The sequence below is a fragment of the Lepus europaeus genome, chromosome 13, assembly GCF_033115175.1.
Source record: "Lepus europaeus isolate LE1 chromosome 13, mLepTim1.pri, whole genome shotgun sequence".
In the NCBI taxonomy this organism is placed as follows: domain Eukaryota; kingdom Metazoa; phylum Chordata; class Mammalia; order Lagomorpha; family Leporidae; genus Lepus; species Lepus europaeus.
The window spans coordinates 71128776-71153422 of NC_084839.1; the positions used below are offsets into that span (position 1 = coordinate 71128776).

The 24647-nt window shown below is 41.2% G+C and overlaps 1 protein-coding gene across 5 annotated transcripts in view; it reads right to left on the minus strand.

Annotated features, from left to right (window-relative positions):
* Positions 1 to 24150, minus strand: part of GCFC2 (GC-rich sequence DNA-binding factor 2) — a 51470-nt gene extending 27320 nt beyond the window's left edge. For all 5 annotated transcript variants that reach the window (XM_062209742.1, XM_062209744.1, XM_062209747.1 and 2 more), the window contains exons 1-7: positions 23813 to 24150; positions 19853 to 19981; positions 19651 to 19749; positions 13385 to 13609; positions 12057 to 12154; positions 5090 to 5202; positions 1274 to 1460 (exon numbers count right to left, since the gene is read on the minus strand). In XM_062209742.1, the coding sequence (XP_062065726.1) occupies positions 1274 to 1460; positions 5090 to 5202; positions 12057 to 12154; positions 13385 to 13609; positions 19651 to 19749; positions 19853 to 19981; positions 23813 to 24092 (1131 nt within the window). In that variant the 5' untranslated portion in view covers positions 24093 to 24150. The remainder of the gene's footprint in view (positions 1 to 1273; positions 1461 to 5089; positions 5203 to 12056; positions 12155 to 13384; positions 13610 to 19650; positions 19750 to 19852; positions 19982 to 23812) is intronic.
* Positions 24151 to 24647: the final 497 nt, after the last annotated feature.

A 24647-nucleotide genomic window follows, 5' to 3' on the forward strand; every position in this document is an offset into this window, starting at 1 on the left:
ATCAAAAAACCATCACAAAATCAAAAGACAAAACAAGTCAGAAACTTTACATCAAGTAGGATAAAACATTAAAATTTTAAGTTACAAAGAATTATTTATCCTTAATTAAGAAAACAACAACAACAACAAAAAACAAAGGATGGATCAATTGCCACTATAAACTAAAGAGATAACTGGGCAAAGGAGACAAAACACAAGAATTAAAACTATAGATGGCTAATGAGCTAAGGGGTTCTCTATGATCAAAACACGATGTTTAGATAAAAACAAAATCTTCAAAATTAACAAACTGGCACAATCTTTTGGGAAGACAATTTGTCACTATTCTTAATAAGTTTTAAAAATATTTACACTGAGGGCTGGTGCTGTGGTGTAGTGGGTAATCCCATGTGGGCACCGGTTTGAATCCCAGCTGCTCCACTTCCAATCTAGTTCTCTGAGATGGCCTGGGAAAGCAGCAGAAGATGGTCCAACTGCTTGGGCCCCTGCACCCACGTGGGAGACCTGGAAGACGCTCCTGGCTCCTGGTTTCCGATCATTTGGGAAGAGAACCAACAAGGGGAAGACCTGTCTCTCCTCTGCCTCTGCCTCTCTGTAATTTTGCCTTTGAAATATTTAAATAAATTGTTAAAAAAAAATATTTACACTCAGGGCTGGCATTGTAGCATAGCAAGTTAAGCCATCACCATGACGCTGGCGGCCCATATGGGCACTGGTTCAAGACCGCAATTCTACTTCTAATCCAGATCCCTGCTATTGGTCTGGGAAAAACTGTGGAAAATGGCCTAAGTGATTGGGCTCCTACACTCATATAGGAGACCCAGAAGAAGCTCCTGGCTCCTGGCTCCTACCTGGCCCAGCCCTGGCCATTGCAACCATCTGGAGAGTGAACCAGCAGATAAAAGATCTTGCTCTCTCTCTCTCTCTCTCTCTCTCTCTGCGTAACTCTTTCAAATAAATAAACAAAAATCTTTTAAAAAATTATTTACATTGAATATTTTCTTTGACCTCCATTTTTTAGGAATTTGTCTTAAACAGATGAAATTTTGAAAAAAATTTACAAACAAGATTGTATTCAGTGTTAGTTATCAGAGCAAAATAATCCAAAAAAAATCCTAAATAGCCAACATTGAGGGAATGCTTAATAAAATGTTAAAAAATATACAAAAAATACTAGAGAAAAGTAATTAATTGCAAAATTTAGACTTTTCTTTCTGTAACTGAGTGCTAAGGGTGTTTCTTCCAAATAAATGATAAAAATATTTATATTTACCTTTTCATTAAGACAGTCAATTAAATTTTCCACAAAAATTTTCATGCCTTTATAGAATTTATACTTTTGATTTTGATTTGATGAATTCTCTAGGTTCTGGATTGTATTCTTAGAGCTCTTGACATCTTGCAGGTATTTTTCATATTCCCTTAGGTGTGAGCGATGAGTATCTTGTAGTAATGTCAACCTAAATAAGTTATTTTAAATATAAAGTTATATTTATATGTTATATAAATTATTTTATTTTATAAACTTTTCTTTAAAAAGTAGCAGCCTAACACAAATGTTTTCAAAGACTACCAAGGAAAGTGACTGGCAAGTAAGTCAATTTATTAGACTTGCTGGAGATCACAACTAAGAAGGTCTCAAAGGGGAATGGTGAGAAAAGAAACAGGTTTTCAGAGGCCAGAGCTATTCTTTTAGAGTTAAAGCTAACAGGTTAGGTTTTTAGCCCAGGAGTGACCAGAATTTATAAACCAAGTGAATTGCAAGAACACTTAACAGCATTATATTTGAAATACGAGAGGCCATGTAGCACCGCTGTCAGATCAATTTGTGGTTCTCTTTGGAATATAGGTATCTGAATGAGCTGGTATTAAAACCATCTGAGCATGTAACAGTTTGGTACAATATATCTGTTTTGTTTTTCATAATGGTTTTGGTTTTACTTGTCATTAGAATTTGATATCCCTTGGAGTACATTCCATTTCCTCTGTTGCTGCTCTGCTGCATTTCCCCATTTCCCCATATGCTGTTATATTAAAGACAGCCCATTTTCTTTCAGATCTCATGACTATCACATTTATCAATCAATGTTATATGAAAAAAACTGTCAAATATGATGTAATAAAATTCAATTATCCATCATATGAAGGGTCTTCAAAAAGTTCATGGGAAACATGTATTACAAAAAAGTTATGCATGAATTTCAAAATGGTTTTGCAGCAAAATAAGTTTTCTTCTCTTTTTAAAAAGATGTATTTACTTGAGAGGCAGTTAGACAGAAAGAAGTAAATAAATCTTCCATTCATTGGTTCACTTCCCAAATGGTTGCAACAGGTGGGTCTCAGCCAAGTTGAAGCCAGGAGCTAGGACTCCCTCCAAGTCTTGATGCAGGGTCCCAGATACCTGTGCCATCTTCTGCTGCTTCCCCAGGCTCATTAGCAGGGAGCTGGAAAGGAAGTGGATTATCCAGGAATCAAACTGGCACCTATATGGGAGGCCAGCACTGCAGGTAGTGGTTTAACCTACTGCCACAATGCTGGCCCCATAAATTTATCCTTTAATTCCATTTTCCATTAACTTTCTGAAGTATCCTTGTACATCTACACTTTTAGAGATACACATATAGACCACTTCTGAAGGAAACAAGAAACTGGTTGTAATGGTTTCCTAGAGTAAGGTGACTTCATTTCCTCTGTTATCCTTTTGTGCTTTTTTTTTTTTAAAACCATGACAATGTATTCACTTTTTAAATTAAAGAATCTAGGGGGCTGGCACCATGGTGCAGTAGGTTAATCCTCCACCTGCGGTGCCAGCATCCCATATGGGCACCAGTTCTAGTCCCTGCTGCTTCTCTTCCAATCCAGCTCTCTGCTGTGGCCTGGGAAAGCAGTAGAAGATGGCTCAAGTCCTTGAGCCCCTGCACCCACATAGGAGACTGGAAGAAGCTCGTGACTCCTGGCTTTGGATTCACACAGCTCCGGCTGTTGCGGCCATTTGGGGAGTGAACCAGCAGATGGAAGATCTTTCTCTCTGTCTCTCCCTCTCACTGTAACTCTACCTCTCAAATAAATAAATTCTTTAAAAAAAATTAAAGAATCTAGTTTATACAAAATAAGTTACAGTGCAGTTCAAAGTAACAAGTATCTATAATATATATTTATTTCACTAAAATTGCTATAAAATGTCTTTTTTACATAAAGTATTCATGCACATGTACAAATAAGAATAAATATACTTTAGGTTGCAATGTGATTAAGGAATAAAGTTACTTTGAAGATGATTTACAGAAACAGTATCTGGGAATCTATTCTCAGGTACTAGGAAAAATACATCTTGAAAAGCAATAAAGGGGCTGGCACTTTGGTGTAGTGGTAAAGCCACTGGCAGCAGCGCCGGCATCCCATATGGGCACCAGTTTGAGACCCAGCTACTTTACTTCTGATCCAACTCTCTGCTTTGGCCTGGGAAAGCAGTAGAAGATGGTCCAAGTCTTTGTGCCCCTGCACTGCACTGGAGACTTGGAGAAGCTCCTGGCTTCAGATCAGTGCAGTTCCAGACCTTGCGGCCAATTGGGGAGTGAACCATCGGATAGAAGACCTCTCTCCCTCTATGCCTCTCCTTTCTCTCTGTGTAACTCTTTCAAATAAATAAATAAATATTAAAAAAATAAAAAAGCAATGAAAATATTGCTTAAAAAGATTTTAAATGGATCACGCTAAGTTAATGACAGGCCCTGGGGTAGAGGGGGCAAAAGTAGAGGCGTGCAGTCTAGTCAGAAGGGGTCATGGCTGTCCTGGTAAAAGGTCACTGGCAGACTAAGGTAGTAGTGGTGAAGAGGGTGTGATACGGTGGTATCGGGGTGAGAGCTGACAGTGACTTTCTAATGGTTTGGGTATGGGTGTGATAGAAAGACAGAAGGGAGAAGAGTCAGGGACAGCTGCAAGGATTTTGGCCTGGGTGTTGATGTGGGAGGTAGTGGGTGAAGCAGGCTTGGAGTCGGGGAGAACTAGGGTATGGGCAGTAGTTTGGATGTTGAAGGTCCCCAAAGTCATGTTAACAGTACCAAGAGGGGGAAAACTTAACTCAGTTATGGTATTTGGAAGTGAGACTTTGAGAGATTATTGGATTGTATTGGGTTGTTAGCATGGGAGCCCTATGATCAAATAAACCCCAGTAGCTTTATAAGATCATAAGGCTTAGGCATGAACACACACATGCTCCTTCTTGCCATGTTGGGACTCTGACACCAAGAACATTATCACCATAGGCTGAACTAAGGGGGCTGCCTGATCTTATAATGTGAAACTCCAGAACCGAGAGCTGAAATAAACCTTTCTCCTTTATAAAAAAAAAAAAAAAAAAAAAAAAAAAAAAAAAAGATTTGTTTTGGTAATATTTTTGTAACAAACTGTTAAAAGGACTAATTAAAATGTAACCTTCATACTTGTTTTTTCACATCAATTTATGGTATACTCTTTGTCCTGAATAGGACAATACAAAATACAAAGAGTTAAAATAACCTGTAATAGGGTTTGCCTTAGTTTTAGAAATAATACCACCTAAAGTAAGACTTATCTCCTTTAGAGATAAGAACTGATAGAATAAAAGATAAGTGTGCTTTAGAAAGGCAATCAGCATCAAAAGTCATAAAAACTGGAATTTTGCTAGGGACAACTTTCCCTGGAAATGTATTTTAAGCAAAAAACTAACATATTAAAAGACCTCCAGGAACAAAATGTTTCTTAACTGTAGCATTTTCTATTAATAGAGAAAATTTAAAAATCAAAATGTCTAACAGAGAAATAAGTAAATTAGCATCAATTTTATGAATAACTGTTTTAAAGAAACCTAAAGGCTATCTAACAAGGTAGCAGAATGCTTATAAATCATATAAGTAAAAAGAAAACTGGGATTTGTGTTTACTGATTTTCACCATATAATACAAAGACAAAAAATGCCATCAGTTGTGTTAGTATGGCAACACTGGGGACACTTTTTTCTTGCAAACACATTTATTAATTTAAAATAATATAGTGCTCTCACTGTTAAAACTCTAAGATAAATGGAAATTTCAAAATGAATATTACTCACCTCGTATTTAGCTGCTTCCGTATAATTTCTAAATTTACTGGTGGAAATGAAATAGAAGTGTCAAACTTCATAGTTCGAGATGCCCCGCTGTGGGAAAGGTCTATTTCTCTTCTCTAAAAATAATTTGAAAATTTATTTCTTAGAAACCATTTAATTTACCTTACAAGTATCGGTAGCACAAAGGAGACAGGGTAATCCAAGATCTCTTCCAGTTCAAAAATCCCATGCCTCTGTAATTTTTCAGTCACAATAAATCTTTTTAAAATGAAAACATTTTTAAAATTTGGAATTTTAGATTCATATGTAAGAGGTAAATTTAAACCTGGTTTTTCAAAAGAGTTTAGTCCTCAAGGTTTTTTTTTTTTTTTTTTTTTTTTTTTTTAACAGGCAGAGTGGACAGTGAGAGAGAGAGACGGAGAGAAAGGTTTTCCTTTGCCGTTGCTTCACTCCCCAATGGCCGCTGTGGCCAGCGCGCTGCGGCAGGCACACTATGCTGATCTGAAGCCAGGAGCCAGGTGCTTCTCCTGGTCTCCCATGCGGGTGCAGGACCTGGGCCATCCTACACTGCACTCCTGGGCCACAGCAGAGAGCTGGACTGGAAGAGGAGCAACCGGGACAGACTCCGGTGCCCCAACTGGGATTAGAACCCGGGGTGCAGGCTCTGCAGGCGAAGGATTAGCCTATTGAGCCTAGTCCTCAAGGTTTTTAAAGTTATCTATTTACAATCTAATGTACTCTCAGAAAGTTGTGCAGTTTTTGAAGCAGCAACATTCCTTGGTGAGTGTTATTTTTTGTGGTACAAACAGCTGTCTGGTTAAATTCACACTTACTTCTATGACAGAAGTAGCAATCAGCGCTGGAGCTGTGGCCCAGAAGGTTAAGCCTCTGCCTGCAGTGCTAGCATCCTACTTGGGTACCAGCTCAAGTCTTGGCTGCTCCACTTCTGATCAAGCTCCCTGCTGATGCACCTGGGAAAGCAGCGGAAGATGGCCCAAGTACCTGGGCCCTCACTCCTACAAGGGAGACCTGGAAGAAATTCCTGGCTCTTGGCTTCAGGCTGGCCTAGCCCCAGCTGCTGTGGCCATTTGGGGAATGAGTCAGTGGATGGAAGATCTCTCTTGATCTCTCTCTCTCACCCCACTCCAGGCTTCTCTATTTTTGCCTTTCAAACAAATAAATCTTAAAAAAAAAACGAAGGGACTCTAAGAGACTATGGGAACTCATTGAAGAGTTTGGCAAAGTAGCAGGGTATAAAATCAATGCACAAAAATCAACAGCCTTTCTATACACAGGCAATGCCATAGCTGAGGAAGAACTTCTAAGATCAATCCCATTCACAATAGCTACAAAAACAATCAAATACCTTGGAATAAACTTAACCAAGGACGTTAAAGTGCCAGGGGATTCCAATGCAATCCCATCAAGGTGGCATGTACCAATGCCATCGCACTACTCCAAGTGATCAATTTCAGCTCACAATTGATAGCTCTGATAGGTCTAAGAGTCAAAGAGATCACACAAACAAGACAAGTATCTGCTAATACTAACTGATAGAATCAAAAAGGGAGAGAAAGATCCAACATGGGAAGTGGGATACACAGCAGACTCATAGAATGGCAGATGTCCTAAACAACACTCTGGCCTCAGAATCAGCCCTCAAGGCATTCGGATCTGGCGGAAGAGCCCATGAGAGTATAGCAGGCATGGAAAGCCAAGATATCATGGAAAAAAAAAAAGACCTAAATGAATGATCTCTGTGAGTGAGATCCCAGTGGAAAGAATGGGGCCATCAAAGAAGGAGGTACCCTTCTCTGAAGGGAGGAGAGAACTTCCACTTTGACTATAACCCTATCGGAATAAGATCAAAGTCAGCGAACTCTAAAGGCTTCCATAGCCCTGGCAACTCATGACTAGAGCCTAGGGAGATTACTGACGCCATGAACAGGAGTGTCAAATTGTTAAATCAGCAACAGGAGTCACTGTGTACTTACATCCCATGTGGGATCTGTCCCTAATGTGTCGTCTAAAGCCAAGTGATGCTATAACTAGTACTGAAACAGTATTTTTATACTTTGCGTTTCTGTGTGGGCACAAACTGATGAGGTCTTTACTAATTACATACTGAAGTGATCTTCTGTATATAAAGAGAATTGGAAATGAAAAAAAACAACCTGGTGTTAAAATGGAAATGGCATACAAATTAATTAATTTGAAAAAAAATTATGTAGGATCTCTGTCTTTAATGTGCTGTACATTGCTATTTAATGCTATAATTAGTAATCCAATGGTAGTTTTTTTCACTTTATGTTGCTATATGGGCAAAATGTTGAAATCTTTACCTAATATATACTAAACTGATCTTCTGTATACAAAGAGAATTGAAAATGAATCTTTACATGAATGGAAGGGGAAAGGGAGCGGGAAAGGGGAGGGTTGCGGGCGGGAGGGAAGTTATGGGAGGGGGGAAGCAATAAAAAAAAAAAAATCTCTACGATGAAAATTACAAAACCTTAAAGAAAGAAATAGAAGAGGATACCAAAAAATGGAAAAATCTTCCATGCTCATGGATTGGAAGAATCAATATCATCAAAATGTCCATTCTCCCAAAAGCAATTTATACATTCAATGCAATACCAATCAAGATACTGAAGACCTTCTTCTCAGATCTGGAAAAAATGATGCTGAAATTCATATGGAGACACAGAAGACCTCGAATAGCTAAAGGAATCTTGTACAACAAAAACAAAGCCAGAGGTATCACAATACCAGATCTCAGGACATACTACAGGACAGTTGCTATCAAAACAGCATGGTACTGGTACAGAAACAGATGGATAGACCAATGAGACAGAATAGAAACACCAGAAATCATCCAAACATCTACAGCCAACTTATATTTGATCAAAGATCCAAAACCAATCCCTGGAGCAAGGACAGTCTATTCAATAAATGGTGCTGGGAAAACTGGATTTCCACATGCAGAAGCATGAAGCAAGACCCCTACCTTTCACCTTACACAAAAATTCACTCAACATGGATTAAAGACTTAAATCTATGACTCGACACCATCAAATTATTAGAGAACATTGGAGAAACCCTGCAAGATATAGGCACAGGTAAAGACTTCTTGGAAAAGACCCCAGGAGCACAGGCAGTCAAAGCCAAAATTAACATTTGGGATTGCATCAAATTGAGAAGTTTCTGTACTTCAAAAGAAACAGTCAGGAAAGTGAACAGCCAACCGACAGAATGGGAAAAAATATTTGCAAACTATGCAACAGATAAAGGGTTGATAACCAGAATCTACAGAGAGATCAAGAAACTCCAAAACAACAAATTCAACAACCCACTTAAGAGATGGGCCAAGGACCTCAATAGACATTTTTCCAAAGAGGAAATCCAAATGGCCAACAGACACATGAAAAAATGTTCAAGATCACTAGCAATCAGGGAAATGCAAATCAAGACCACAATGAGGTTTCACCTCACCCCGGTGAGAATGACTCACATTCAGAAATCTACCAACAATAGATGCTGGAGAGGATGTGGGGAAAAAGGGACACTAACCCACTGTTGGTGTGAATGCAAACTGGTAAAGCCACTATGGAAGTCAGTCTGGGGATTCCTCAGAAACCTGAATATAACCCTACCATACAACCCAGACATCCCACTCCTTGGAATTTACCCAAAGGAAATTAAACTGGCAAACAAAAAAGCTGTCTGCACATTAATGTTTATTGCAGCTCAATTCACAATAGCTAAGACCTGGAACCAACCCAAATGCCCATCAACAGTAGACTGGATAAAGAAATTATGGGACTCTATAGAATACTATACAGCAGTTAAAAACAATGAAACCCGGTCATTTGCAACAAGATGGAGCAATCTGGAAAACATCATGCTGAGTGAATTAAGCCAGTCCCAAAGGGACAAATATCATATGTTTTCCCTGATCGGTGACAACCAACTGAGCACCAAAGGGGAAACCTGTTGAAGTGAAATGGACACTATGAGAAACAGTGACTTGATCGGCTCTTGTCCTGACTGTTAATGTACAATGTAATACTTTATCCATTTTAGTATTATTATTTTTTTTTGTAGTACTGGTGGTTGAACTCTGTAATTAACACACAATTATTCTTAGGTGTTTAAATTTTAACTGAAAAGTGATCCCTGTTAAATTTAAGAGTGGGAAAAAGAGAGGGAGGAGATGTACATTTGGGGACATGCTCAATCGGACTTGCCCCAAATGGTGGAGTTAGAAACGTGCCAGGGGATTCCAATGCAATCCCATCAAGGTGGCATGTACCAATGCCATCTCACTAGTCCAAGTGATCATCTTCAGTTCACAATTGATCACACTGATGGGTCTAAGAGTCAAGGGGATCACAAAAACAAAACTAGTGTCTGCTAATACTAACTGATGGGCTCAAAAGGGGAGAGAACGGTCCAACATGGGAAGCGGGAGACACAGCAGACCCATGGAATGGCGGATGTCCTAAATATCACTCTGGCCTCAGAATCAGCCCTTGAGGCATTCAGATCTGGCTCAAGAGCCCATGAGAGTATTGTGGGCATGGAAAGCCAAGACACTCTGTCAAAAAAAAAAAAAGAAGAAGAAGAAGAAGAAGAAGACGACCTAAATGAAAGATCTCTGTGAGTGAGATCCCAGTGGAAAGAATGGGGCCATCAAAGAAGGAGGTACCTTTCTCTGAAGGGAGGAGAGAACTTCCACTTTGACTATGACCCTGTCTGAATAAGATCGAAGTCGGCGAACCCTAAAGGCTTCCATAGCCTTGGCAACTCATGACTAGAGCCTAGGGAGATTACTGACGCCATAAACAAGAGTGTCAAATTGTTAAGTCAACAACAGGAGTCACTGTACTTACATCTCATGTGGGATCTGTCCTTAATGTGTTGTCCAATGTGAAGTAATGCTGTAACTAGTACTGAAACAGTATTTTTACACTTTGTGTTTCTGTGTGGGTGCAAAATGATGAAATCCTTACTCAGTACATACTGAATCGATCTTCTGTATATAAAGATAATTGAAAATGGAAAAAAAACAACTTGGTTTTAAATTGGAAATTGCATAGAAAATTAATCAATTTTTAAAAAATATCATGTGGGATCTCTGTCCTTAATGTGCTGTACATTGCGATTTAATGCTATGACTAGTACTCCAACAGTATTTTTCACTTTGTGTTGCTGTGTGGGTGCAAACTGCTGAAGTCTTTACTTAATATATGCTAAACTGATCTTCTGTATATGAAGAGAATTGAAAATGAATCTTGATGTGAATGGAAGGGGAGAGGGAGCGGGAAAGGGGAGGGTTGTGGGTGGGAGGGAAGTTTGGGGGGGGGGGGGGAAGCTACTGCAATCCATAAGCTGTACTTTGGAAATTTCTATTCATTAAATAAAAGTTAAAAAAAAAAAAGAAGGGAAAAAGAAGAAGCCATTAACTCCAACTCCATTCTATTCAATGAAAAGTAAATGGAAATTTAAGTATGCTGGAGGTTTCTAGGTAAAGTTCTTACTTTTCTTTAAGGCACTGTTATTTGGGATTTCTGGTACTCGCAGAATAATGCATTTCTCACTGATAACATGGTGCATTTCTCATCTTGTAACATGGTGTATTTCACATTAGTGTCCTCTGGCTAATCACAGCTCATCATCACCCTGCTTGGAATGTTCTTAAAAGACAGCTGTATTGTGTATATTATGTCCATTTTCCAGAAGATTAACACCTTCCATTTCTGGGGACCCTATCATTTTTAACTTTATAAAAACAGACAACTTATACTGTGTGGAGTGAGTGATTCAAGTTCAAGAAAGTGGGCTGGTGCCACGGCTCACTAAGCTGTTCCTCCGCCTGCGGCACCCGCACCTCGGGTTCTAGTCCTGGTCGGGGCGCCGGTTTCTGTCCCGGTTGCTCCTCTTCCAGTCCAGCTCTCTGCTGTGGCCCGGGATTGCAGTGGAGGATGGCCCAGGTCCTTGGGCCCTGCACCCGCATGGGAGACCAGGAGGAAACACCTGGCTCCTGGCTTCAGATCAGCACAGCGTGCTGGCCACAAGGCGCTGGCCATAGCGGCCACTTCGGGGGTAAACCAACGGAAAAAGGAAGACCTTTCTTTCTCTCTCTCTCTCTCACTGTCTAACTCTGCCTGTCAAAAAAATAAATAAATAAATAAATAGAAATAAAGTTCAAGAAAGTGTGAGCTTTAAAACAAACAAGAATTATACTTGAGGATAAAAGCCTGAGATTTTGGACTGGCTCTGTGGCGTAGCAGGTGAAGCTACCTCCTGCAGTGAGCATCCCGTATGGGCGCCGGTTCAAGTCCTGGCTGCTCTACTTCCAATCCGGTTCTATGCTATAACCTGGGAAAGAAGTGAGGATGGTCCAAGTCCCTGGGCCCCTGCACCTGCGTGGGAGACCCAAAAGTAGCTCCTGGCTCCTGTGGTTCCCAATTGGTGTTAGAAGGTATTCCAGCAAATTCAAAGGAGTGTGGTGAGATGTGACTGGATGGTGATCTCCAAATAATACACCAAAATCTTAACCCTGAATGTGTGAATATGACCTTATTTGGAAAAAGGGTCTTTGTGGTTATAACTAAGTGACGAATATTGAAATCATCTTGGATTATCTGGGCGGGCCCTAAATTCAATCATAAACATCCTTATTAAAAATACACAGAGCAGAGACACAGAGAAGGTGGTCACGTGAGGACAAAAGTAGTGATAAGACTTATGAAGTCACAAGTCAAGGACCAAGTAAAGCAATCAGAAGTTGGAAAAAGCAAGGGAATATTCTTTTCCAGGGTCTTCAGAGGAAACATAGCCCAGCCAACACACTGATTTCAGATTTCGGCCTCCACATTGTGGGAGAGAATTGCTTTCAGTCCAGAGTTCGTGTTAATTTGTTATAGCAGCTATAGAAACATAATTCACCTGGTATACTTTTTATTACCTGTATGGTTTTAATTGCTTTCCTCATTTGTTGCTGTTCCCAAATATCTTGATTTTCACCTTCATGGATTTCTTCACTGGTGTTTTCAATTCTGCTTGCTAGAGAAAAAAAAAATAACATATAAACATTCAATATTTTTCATTCTAATTTGCACAGCTAATACTTCTGAGGGGTTTACTATATGCAGGCTTAGTAGCATTTTCCTTATTACTTATTCTTCACAATAATTCTGGGAAGAAGGTATTATTATTGCCTTCATTTCACAAATAAGGAAACTAAGATACTGGGAGATTAAACAACTTGACAAGGACTCTGGTGAGGCTGCAGTAATCAGACTCTGAAACCTGCATCCTTATCACCCCACTACCCCACTCAAAATATCATAGCTACACACATGGGAAAAACTAGCCAAGAATGAAATGTTTGGTTTTCTTCATCAAAGATCTCTTAATTCTTACCCAATAATTCAAACACTGAAAATAATTTCTGGGTTATGAGAAACCAGTCAAATTTTGAAAAAATATTATTTGAAGTAATAAGAACCTTAGTAAAACATGTATGCAACAAATGAGAAATGTGAAAATAATCCTTTGAGACTTAAGTATTATTGATAGAGGACATTTTATTTATGGCAGGATAGATTTTAATGCATGACACCTACAGAATCTCTGTAGATGCTTCTATGTTAAGAAAAAAATTTTTTTTTTTTTTTTTTGGACAGGCAGAGTTAGACAGTGAGAGAGAGAGACAGAGAGAATGGTCTTCCTTTTGCTGTTGGTTCACCCTCCAATGGCCGCCGCGGCCTGCGCACTGCGGCCGGCACACCGCGCTGTTCTGAAGACAGGAGCCAGGTGCTTCTCCTGGTCTCCCATGCAGGTGCAGGGCCCAAGGACCTGGGCCATCCTCCACTGCACTCCTGAGCCATAGCAGAGAGCTGGCCTGGAAGAAGGGCAGCCAGGACAGAATCCGGCACCCCGACCGGGACTAGAACCTGGTGTGCCGGCGCCGCTAGGCGGAGGATTAGCCTGTTGAGCCACGGCGCCGGCAAGAAAAAAAATTTTCTAAAGGTGTCACAATGATAGTTTCCAACATTTAAAAATAATACACACCACTATTTTTTTAATCTGTCAGAAAACATTAAGTGAGGGTTAGGCATTAGCAAACATCATTACACATGCTCTTTAACAACATTCTGATATATATTTAGACACTACAATGTCATAGGCCAAATTTCTATTAAATAAAAACCAACATGGGATATTATAATATTACATTCTGATGAAGCGTGATCTTATCTTCATAGATTAGTGTGTAAGATAAATACATACTTGTCTCTTCAGCCATTCTCTGTCTAAGTGTTTGAGGCTTTGGGGTAAATGGTATTTTTGTTTCAGCATCATCAGGTTCACTCTCAGAATCCTCATCACTGGCCCCCTTCAGACCAGAGATGGTGGAGCTTTGTTTTACATCCAAAGAAATATAATCATCTTGGGCCCTGGCCAATTCACGTTTTCTGCGGGCTGCCTGAATGAAAGCTGCATCAGGGATCTTAACTGAAAGAAACAAAGAGGAGGACACTGAAAACCAAATACCAGCAGCAATGAGTGTTCCTCTCGTTTGGCAAGAAAGACATCATTTTCACTAAGGTTTTCATGATTTTGATACATGCAGCTGCAATAAAGGACTCAAAATCGACAATAAAGGAAGAAAATTAATTTAATAGATTTTAAATATAAATTACAATTTACAGAAATAAAGCAAACATAGAAGTATCAGAAAACATACTGACACCATTTCACTTTGTCTCTTAATTCTCTTACTTACTAGGCGTTACTATTTCTTGAGAGCTAGCTATTTTTCACTTCTAGAAGCACTGAGATTGTAAGGGTAGGGATGTGGAGAGGGCTGAGTGTAGAGGCCCTCAGTGAGAACTGTATGACTTAGGAGGACAGACAAGTGTGAATCAGCAAAGTAGGAACATACCACACTATGATAAACTGCTCCTCAGGGGCACCCATGTACATAGGGACTGAGAAATAGATGACAATCAAGTCAATGCCAGGATCTGGAAAAAGTCTTTTTTAAAATGTATTTTATTTGACAGGCAGAGCTGGGGGGGCAGTGGTGATGAGGAAAGAGAAAGGGAGAGAAAGAGAGAGAAATATCTTCCACCTGCTGGTTCACTCCCCAAATGGCTGCAATGGCCAGAGCTGGGCGAGACCAAAGCCAGGAGCCAGGAGCTTCTTCTGGGTCCCCACATGGGTGTAGGGGCCCAAGCACTTGGGCTATCTTCTGCTGCTTTTCCTAGGCCATTAGCAGAAAGTGGATAGGAAATGGGGCAGCCGGGACATGAACTGGCACCCTATGAGATGCCAGCACTGCAGGTGGCAGCTACTTGTTACTCCTCACTGTCCCTGGAAAAAGTATCTTCTTAAGAAAAACACCACAGTAAACAAAAGGGTAAGAGAAATTTTCACCAGTTCAAATACTTTAAAATCTTGAGATGTCAAAGCATTGAAGCTCAAGTAACATTTTCTAAATTTTCCTATAAATTGGTCCAAATTCCTTGAAAAATGAAAACACATCATATGCTTAGAGAGATATACAAATGCTGTAATGTTTGAAACAACACAAAGATTCCATAAACTGCAGATCAATAAACTTGACAACAATCCAAGGAAAAATAAACATTGCTTGAGTTAATCACAGAATAATAATTGGTGATCATTAGGAACCAGGACCTATGAATCAAGAACAAGGACATCAAATCAAGTAATTTAACTTTTTTTTCCCCCCAGGCATGTTTAGGGCAGGTGGTGGTGAGCAATTTAAATGGAAACAATGATACTCTATTTGTACAGTGCAGAAAGGGCATTAATAGTCGTTTTCTTTTTTCTTTTTTCTTTTTTTGATAGGCAGAGTTAGACAGTGAGAGAGAGACAGAAAGGTCTTCCTTTCATTGGTTCACCCCGCAAATGGCTGCTATGGCTGGCGCGCTGGGCCGATCCGAAGCCAGGAGCCAGGTGCTTCTTCCTGGTCTCCCATGCGGGTGCAGGACCCAAGCACCTGGACCATCCTCCACTGCATTCCCGGGCCACAGCAGAGAGCTGGACTGGAAGAGGAGCAACCAGGACAGAATCCAGCGCCTCAACCGGGACTAGAACCTGGGGTGCAGGCACCGCAGGCCTCCGCCAAGTGAGCCTCGGCGCTGGCCAAGTGATTTAACTTTTTATAAACTAGTAATTATTTAACTGATATCAGGGAAATGATAAAGGTTAGGTATCTCTTCATCCTGAAGCATTTAACATTTGGATTCTTTCCTTGAGATTATATTAAAATAGGTGTGGTAAATCATATAGTTCATTGAATTTTTACATGGTTGAAAATAACTAAAAATTATTGATTATGAAGTAGGGACCTGCAACCAGAGAGCTCTGTACTTAGTTTTGTTGGTTTAATGGGTCTTAGTTTGATGTGCATGAAGATGACATGTCTTAAAAGCTGGGAGATTCAGTTAATACAGTCTAAAGCAAAATTAATATTCAAAACTGTTACATCAAGTTACGTCAGCAATTTTTTTTTTATTTTTTAGCATTTTAAAAGATCTATTTATGTGAAAGGCAGAGATACAAAGAAAGGAGAGAGAGACAGAATTTTTTTTTTTTTTTTTGACAGGCAGAGTGGATAGTGAGAGAGAGAGACAGAGAGAAAGGTCTTCCTTTTTGCCGTTGGTTCACCCTCCAATGGCCGCTGCGGCTGGCGCATCACGCTGATCTGAAGCCAGGAGCCAGGTGCTTCTCCTGGTCTCCTATGCGGGTGCAGGGCCCAAGGACTTGGGCCATCCTCCACTGCCTTCCCGGGCCATAGCAGAGAGCTGGCCTGGAAGAGGGGCAACCGGGATAGAATCCGGTGCCCCAACCGGGACTAGAACCCGGTATGCTGGCGCCGCAAGGCGGAGGATTAGCCGAGAGACAGAATTTCTATTTGTTAGTTCATTCCCAAATGGCCCAACTGTCAGGGCTGGGAAAGGCTGAAGCTAGGAGCTTCTTTCAGATTGCCCACATGGGTGCAGAGGCCCAAAGATTTGGGCCAGCCATCTCCGCTGCTTTCCCAGGTGCATTAGCAGGGAGTTGGATCCTAAGTGTAGCAGCTGAGAATTGAACCAGCACCCTTACAGGATGCTGGCACTACAGGCTGAAGCTTAACCTTCTATTCCACAGCACCAACCCCTAAATTAGCAATTTTTTTTTTTTTTTCTGACAGGCAGAGTGGATAGTGAGAGAGAGAGAGAGACAGAGAGAAAGGTCTTCCTTTTTGCAGTTGGTTCACCCTCCAATGGCCGCTGCAGCCGGCGCATCGCGCTGATCTGAAGGCAGGAGCCAGGTGTTTCTCCTGGTCTCCCATGCGGGTACAGGGCCCAAGGACTTAGGCCATCCTCCATTGCCTTCCCGGGCCATAGCAGAGAGCTGGCCTGGAGGAGGGGCAACCGGGATAGAATTCGGCCCCCCAACCGGGACTAGAACCCGGTGTGCCGGCGCCGCAAGGCGGAGGATTAGCCTGTTAAGCCACGGCGCCGGCCAAAATTAGCAATTTTAAACTCTGGCTTACAATAGGGTCACCTGGAAAACTTAAAAAATTACTGATACCCAGGTCCGTATCCCAGAGATTCATATTTAGCTGATTTGAAGTAGAGCCAAGCAGTAGTAATTTGCTAGCTACTTAGAGGATTTTAATGTGCAATCAGGGTTAAGATAATACATTTAGGCTCAAATACTCAAGTACACCAATAGGGAAACAAACAGTTGAACTGAAAGTGATGCATGAGACCAGCACTGTGGTGAAGCAGTGAAGCAGCCACCTGCGATGCCAACATCCTATATGGATGCTGGTTCGAGTCCCGGCTATTCCACTTCTGATCAAGCTCCTGGCTAATGTGCGTGGGAAAGCAGGAGGATGGCCCACATGTTTGGGCCCCTGCACCCACATGGGAGACTTGGAAGAAGCTAACAGCTCCTGGCTTTGGCATGGCCCAGCCCTGGCCGTTGCGGCCATCTGGGGAGTGAACCAGCAGATGGAAGAGATCTCTCTGCCTCTGCCTCTCTGTAACTCTTTCAAATAAATAAATAAGTATTTATAAAAGAAAGTGATATACCTACAAATGAATTGTTGGGGTTTAAATAATAAATCATAACCAGTGGGTTCACTTATGAGATCCTAGTGCTAAATTAAGCTAATCCTCCTATGCTACAATAACAAAGTAAAAGTTCAATGGAGAGAATATTTTCTCTGCCCTGTTTTTCCACATCAATTGGCAGCTCAATAATTTCCACGGAGGAGATGCTGGACAGACTGGAGATGAATTAATTAAGTTAGCACATTGTGTTATAATAGAACATTTTTACAGATTTGTAACTCATAAATATTTTCACACACATCATACTCTGTGATACACAATCATCTAAAGCACAGAGTCAACCATCATCTTCCTCTGGTAACAAGTGGCCTCTGCCACAGGGAACATTTCAAGGCAGACATTGCCGGTTCATTCTCATAGTTCTGAACACAAAATAAATGCACTCCTATAAACCAGTCCTTAACATTATCACAATCCTCCATCTTTTCTTCTCCAGTCAGGACATCCCTTGTACTTCAAGGGTTCCTCACATGGCAAGTTTTCAACTTTTAGGCACTGTTTCCCAATGAAGTATTGAAAGAGGGACACTTCCTCACTGACCTGAACTATCCTGCAGTCTTCAGGACGTTTATCATTCCTGTCTCCAGGGCACTATATGCCAGCAACATCTCAATCACTGATCATTAGAAAACCCCCCAAACACATCCACACACTGCCTTCTCTCCTTAGGAGGGCAGTGCTGCCAACACTTAACACCTGCTAGCTTATACTGTTTAATCCACCATCTTCTATAGCACTACTGTTCAACACTGTGGCCACTAGCCAAATATGACCACTTAAATTCAACTAAGTTAAAAATTCAACTCATCAGCTGTATTAGCCACATTTTGGGAACTCAATAGCTGGCTATGGGTATGTACTAGACAGTAAAGATGCAGAATTTTTCAATCAACATAGAAAATTCTATTGGACAGTGCTTCATCTGGAATCTAAACAAACAAAAAAAAGCTTCAACTGTTTACCAAACTTCAACTTGTAATACTGGTTTTATCACTTTGTACTTCTGTATTCATGAACTTGGATAGAAAAAAAAAAAACCTATGGGGGTTGGTTTTGTGGTTTGGAGGGTTAAGCTGCCACCAGCAGTGCCAGTAACCCACAGGGGCACTGGTTCAAGTCCTGGCTGCTCCACATCTGATCCAGCTCCCTGTTAATGCTCCTGGGAAAGCAGTGGAGGTCGGCCCAAGAGCTTGGTCCCCTGCACCCACATGGGAGACTCCAAGAAAACTCCTGGCTCCTAGCTTTGGCCTGGCCCAGCCCTGGCTGTTGTGGACATTTGGGGAATGAACCAGAGGATGGAAGATCACTTTCTCTGCCTCTCCCTCATTCTCTCTGTAACTTTGCCTTTCAAACAAACAAAATAAATTTTTTTTTTCTTAAAAAGAATAAAACCTAAAAGGCTACAGACTTACTGGCTACTATTATTTAATGGATTATAAAGAACTTATTACTGAAAGTCCCTTAAAATATATTTTAACAATTATAATTTCAACATAACTTATTTCCTTTATGAAGCTACATATGTGTTTTCTCAGAAGAGGTCTTAGGCTTCACTAAACTGAAAAGGACTACTCAGCACAGAACAAGCTGCAAACTCTTGAGGTAATCCAAAAGGTCTTGGTCACAATTCTCTCTGCCACTTCAGCGTACAATCAACCATAGATGAGTTACCAAAAGACTGACACTGTGTTTTGATAAAGCTTTATTAACAAAAACTTCATTAACAAATCTGTGAGCCCACAGGTGGTAATTTGCCAACTTCTAAACTACACTATTTCAAAACATAAAAATGGTCTAATCATCTTTTTGTATAAAATCCCTATACATGTCACTCCAATTTGTTCCTCTTGCTTTGTTTCTTTTTCTTAAATTCTCAATTAAATATTTTTAGAAAGAGCTATTTTACCATTTTTTAAAAATTTTTATTCACTTATTTGAGAGGCAAAGGCAAGATATACACAAAGAGAGTGCCAACCTGCTGGCTCACTAACAGCCAGGGGTAGGTGTCAGGGCTGAAGCTGGGAGCTGGAAACTCAACCTAGGTCTCCCTTGTGGGTGGCAGGCACCCAATTATTTACACTATCACTGCTGCTTCCCATAGTCTGTATTAACAGGAAGCTGGAGCCAAAAGCCAGAGTCCACAATTGAACTCAGGTACTTTGATGTCCTGACTACTAGGCTAAATTCCCACACCCAGTTATTTTTAGTTCCCTATACCCCTGTTCTGCCCAATTTTACAGTCTGATCTTGGACTTGTTATGTGATGGAAACAAGCATTTTTGGCACTGTGACAATCATACTTCACTAGAATTTGTTGTGTTATCAACAAAAAGAATCTCTGGTATAAAAATATTGATACTTGAAATAAAATTTTTAACAAAAATTACAAAAACCACCAACCTGCTGGAGAAAATCGTTTTTCCAGAGAAGCAGAGCTGTCAGAAGATGGACTCTGATCATTCTTGCTTTCTGAGGAGTGATGGGTTCCATCCTCTTCCCCTGTGTAAAGATCAATTATTATAGATTCTAACAGGACAGTTTTCCAATATAACAGGACTCAAAGTATTGCAAACTTCTTACCAAAATTACAAAAGCCACCAACCTGCTGACCAAACAGGCTTTTCAGCTGGACAACTAGAGCTGTCAGAGGATGGACTCTGATTATCTTTCCTTTCTGAGGAGTGATGGCTCCCATCTTCTTCATTCGATGAAAGATCAACCGCTCTGGATCCTAACAGGACATTTTTTCAATGTAGCAAGAAAAAAAAATACTGGATTCAGTAATTAGAATTCTGAATACTACCTGGCATTTGCACAACAGGATATTTTAATCCTACTCTATATAGTTTAAGCAGACATATAAATCTTTCTCCAACTCTTGGATTTTCTGGTTTAATAAAAAAGACGTCCCCTATTTGTGTTATGTATCTAACAAAATGTTTTCAAAGTCTGCAATGAAAAGAGGCAAGGGAACATTAGTGTAAAAATAAAGGGCTAGAAACTGAAGTAGTATCTAGAAAAGAAAAACAGTGGTAGTGAATAACCTGAAAAACAAAAAAATATTTAATGTGCTAGGCACAATGAAATCTGTGTTATAAGACTTACTTCATTTAGTCACTGTGACTGTAAAAAGTAAGTATTAGTGATGAGGAAACTAAGGGTTGAAAGGATAAACACAAAGTAAATACATAAGCAGGGCTTTCAATCTAATTCTAGCTAACTCCAGATTTTCTCTTTATTATACCGTATTAATGGTTGGTAGCAAGAAATATTGTAGTAAACACTTTGGTCAAAATTAAAGCATGGGTCTATCTTTTCAGTGTGTGATTTGGGGAAGGTTGCTTAATACGTTAAACTCTAATTAAGCAACATTAAGAAATAAAGAGGTGTTGTGAGAATTGAATGAAAGGGATTATTCACAATAATTTTGCAATCTTCATGAAAAGTCTTAAAACATAAGGCTACAGAGTACATTTACTTTAAAATTTTACCTTATTACCTACATACAGTTCATAAAGGTCTAAAGTAAATCAAGACTTATAAGACTAAAGGAGGGGCTTGCACTATTGTATAGTGGGTAGACACCTGCAGTGCCAGCATCCCATATGAGCCCTGGTTCAAGTCCTGGCTGCTACATTTCTGATCCAGCTCTCTGCTGTAGCCTGGAAAAGCAGTAGAGGATGGTCCAAGTCCTTGGGCCCCTGCACCTGAGTGGGAGACCCAAAAGTAGCTCCTGGCTTCGGAATGACCTGGCTCCAGCCATTGCGGTCAACTGAGTAGTGAACCAGCGGATAGAAGACCTCTCTCTCTCTCTCTCTACCTCTCCTTCTCTCTCTCTGTAACTCTTTCAAATAACTAAATCATTTTTTTTTTTAAAGAAATATAGCCGTAGCTCACATTTTTGCTAGGTAAAGCAGTTTCTGACAACCCTACCTGTTCCTAAAATGGATTAACATTAACACAGTGGTTCTCAAAACACAGTCCATCAAGTGGAGATTCCCAAGACCCTTTCAGAGGGTCTGTGAAATCAAGATTACTTTAGTTATAATACTAACGTGATATCACTGTGTTCGTATCTATACAACAGAGCAAAGGTAGTACTCGGTGAAACTGCTATTTACTTAGCCTCAATCAAGGCTGTGACAAAAATTTAACATAGCAACCACAGCATTCTTCATCCCTACACACTGGCAGGGGAAAAAAGACAGTTTCACTTACAGTCTGTGGTGAAGCAATGAAAACTAGCCAATCTTATTGAGTCTTGACCCTTGAGCATATACACCTTTTTAATATACTGCATAACAAAATAGAAGTATGCATAAGGTACTTTTGCTGTAGACTAAAATACAGTGACTGCCTTTAGGAAAAGCACTTGTGTGCCTGAGCTGCAAGCTGAACCAGTCACTGTTTTCAGGGAGAAACTCATGTTACTTGAAAGATCTGACCGGCAAACAACAGTCAGGCACGGCTATCCGACAAACATTTTTCTCAAATTGAGTTGATGAGTGCCTTTCACTTCAGAATTAGACACTTCAAATGAAAATTGTAATTTTGGGAAACTTAGATCCTTCACTGGGAATCTGACAGTATCCCAATCCTTAACAATTGATGAGATCAGTGTTAATGGTGATTTTTTTATCTGTATAATAAAATACACATTCGCAAGGTCTCATCAAATGCGTATTTCCCAAATAATCAACAAATGATGCCTCCAATCATGTGTGGGTAAAAGATCCATTGCAAATGCAATATAGACCAATGGATGTTAATGTAAGAGAATAAAAAAATCTAGTTATATGTTTTAATATTCCATGTTACAACTGATGCTTCAGAGATTACATTGCCAAACTTTATTGTAACACTAAAGCAGAGCACCTCAATGATCTAGAAAGGCTATTAAGTACTCCTGTTAGTTTGACTCTTTTTCTCAAATAGTTCAAGCAAACAATACAGCTCATGCGAATGAATACAGATAACACCATGAGAATTCAACTACCTTCTCTTTAGTCAGGCACTGAAGAAAATACTACTCTTACATTTTTTGCGAAATATTTATTTTTGCATAAGTTCTAGTATGGTAATAAAAGATTGACCTCACAGAAATGAAAGGCCTTTGGGATCTTAACCTTCTTAAAAAGTTGTATAAAGAGGGTCCAAAGACTAAAGAGTTTGAGAATCACTGTTCTAGAAGGCCACAGAAAGGCAACCCCTGGCCTACATTCTCCCTATCACCAGATAACTGATAAATTTTAGGGTAAGAAAAAAAATCATCAAAACTTTAGAACTACAGATGATCAAAGAAAGACCGACAAATCACTACATCATGAACTTGGAAAACACTGTATTAGATGAAGTAAGCCTGGCACAGAAAGACAAATAAAAAAAAGATCTCACATGAAGATCCTAGAAAAGTAGAAATCACAAAAACAGAGCAGAGGGAGGGGGCGGAACGGCTGTGTAATGGGACAGTTGGTCAAAACACACAAATCTTCAGTTAGACAAGCAGAGTAAGTTCAAGAGAGTGACATACTGTGGTACTTTAAAACTTTCAGTGTTCTTACCAACAAAAAATGCGAGGTAGTGTTTATGTCAACTAGCTTAATTTAGTCATTGTATGCATATTTCAAAGTATCAAGCTGTGTTCCATAAGTATACTCAATTTTTGTCAATTAATAAATTAAAAATCACTCAGATCATTTTAATGGTAACCAACAGTAGGAAGAATATTTTGAAACCTCAGACTAACCAAAAACTATATTCCACAGTAAGCTACAACTCCAATTGAGGGCAGCACATTGTATGTAAACAATTATATGCCACTCGAAACCTATAGTTAAAAACCCAAAGATAGCTGAAAACGCAGATATTTATAAATGATCACACTGTATTCCATAGTTATTGGTACAGTCTCAAATCTCTACTGACCTACTTGGTGTTGCAATTATTTCAGTTTTTGCTTATTTGATGAAAAAAAAAAAAACAAAAACAGAACATTCCAAAGGCTACCATTTAGATGCTTGTAACGAACAACTGTGATCAAATGACTTCTAAAAAAGTAACTTTGGCAAGTTCCAAAAGGTACAAGGGACTTCTGATTACTCAGCAGCATCAGGAGTTACTTCACTCCTGAATGACGATTTAGGTTCTTCGTAAACATCAACTACTACTCTACAGCCCTGTAACTGGCCAGTCGTCTGACGGCCACCCCAAGGTGCCCACTACTCTACAGCCCTGGAACTGGCCAGTCGTCTGATGGCCACCCCAAGGTGCCCACTACTCTACAGCCCTGGAACTGGCCAGTCGTCTGATGGTCACCCCAAGGTGCCCCCTACTCTACAGCCCTGGAACTGGCCAGTCGTCTGACGGCCACCCCAAGGTGCCCACTACTCTACAGCCCTGTAACTGGCCAGTCGTCTGATGGCCACCCCAAGGTGCCCAGTGTGTAGGCGCAGGCAGCGGGCGACGGTTCGCGCACCACGCCCACGACTCTGCGCGGCTGGCGGCCAGCCCTCGGCGAAGGGAACTTCTAAGACGCAGCGCCCCGGCCCGCCGCCCGCGTCACCTGGGGCGCCCGAGCCGCCGTCCGCGCGGGGAGCTGCTCCCGCGGCGCGCCGGGAAGTCGCCCAGACTCGGCCCCGGCCCCGGCCGCGAGGGCGCCGGGCCCCGGAAGGCCCTTCCGCCTCCTCCGCACGACCTCTCTCAGAAGGCTGGCTTTCCCCGGCAGGGCTTGAGGCCGCCTGCTCCTTCAGGGTCCCGGGCTCAACACCCGACTCCTCAGCGCCGTCGCTGTCGCTGTCGTCAACTCGGCGCGGCCGGAAAGTCCTTTTCGGCTTGTGAGCCATGGCCGAGCCGCACGCGGCCTGTGTCCCCCACGGGAGGACGCCACCTGGCTCTCCCGCGCCTCCCACGCTCCCGCCGACCCAGCAAGCTGCGCGTGCGCGTCCGCTCCGGGCGCCGTCGCCGCCGGCCTCGCGCGCGCATGCGTGCTTCGCTTCCCGGGTTCTTGGGCGCGAGTCTGTGGAGATTAAACGTTGTCGTCGTCCGGCTAGGCTTGAGGGCCGTCTCGGAGAGCTGCTTGTAGCTGAATCCCACAGAGAACAGCACTTACTCGCTCCCGCATCTATGAAACAGGCGCGGTGCTCCCTGTTGCGGACCGGGACTGGACACTTGCGTGCCCGTGAGCGCGTTTGTGTCGGTGGGGTGTTGTCTCTTGAGAGATGAACTGTAACATTCACGCGTTAATGATAAGCACACGGGTAAGCAGAAATCAAACGATGGGTCTCAGGCGGCAGGGCCTTGAGAGAACCTGGTGAAATGCACTGGCCCATAAAGAACTATCCAGAAAAGGATGTTGTTTCGAAAGGCGCCAAAAGCACCGCTAGGGCAGCTTGCAAGGT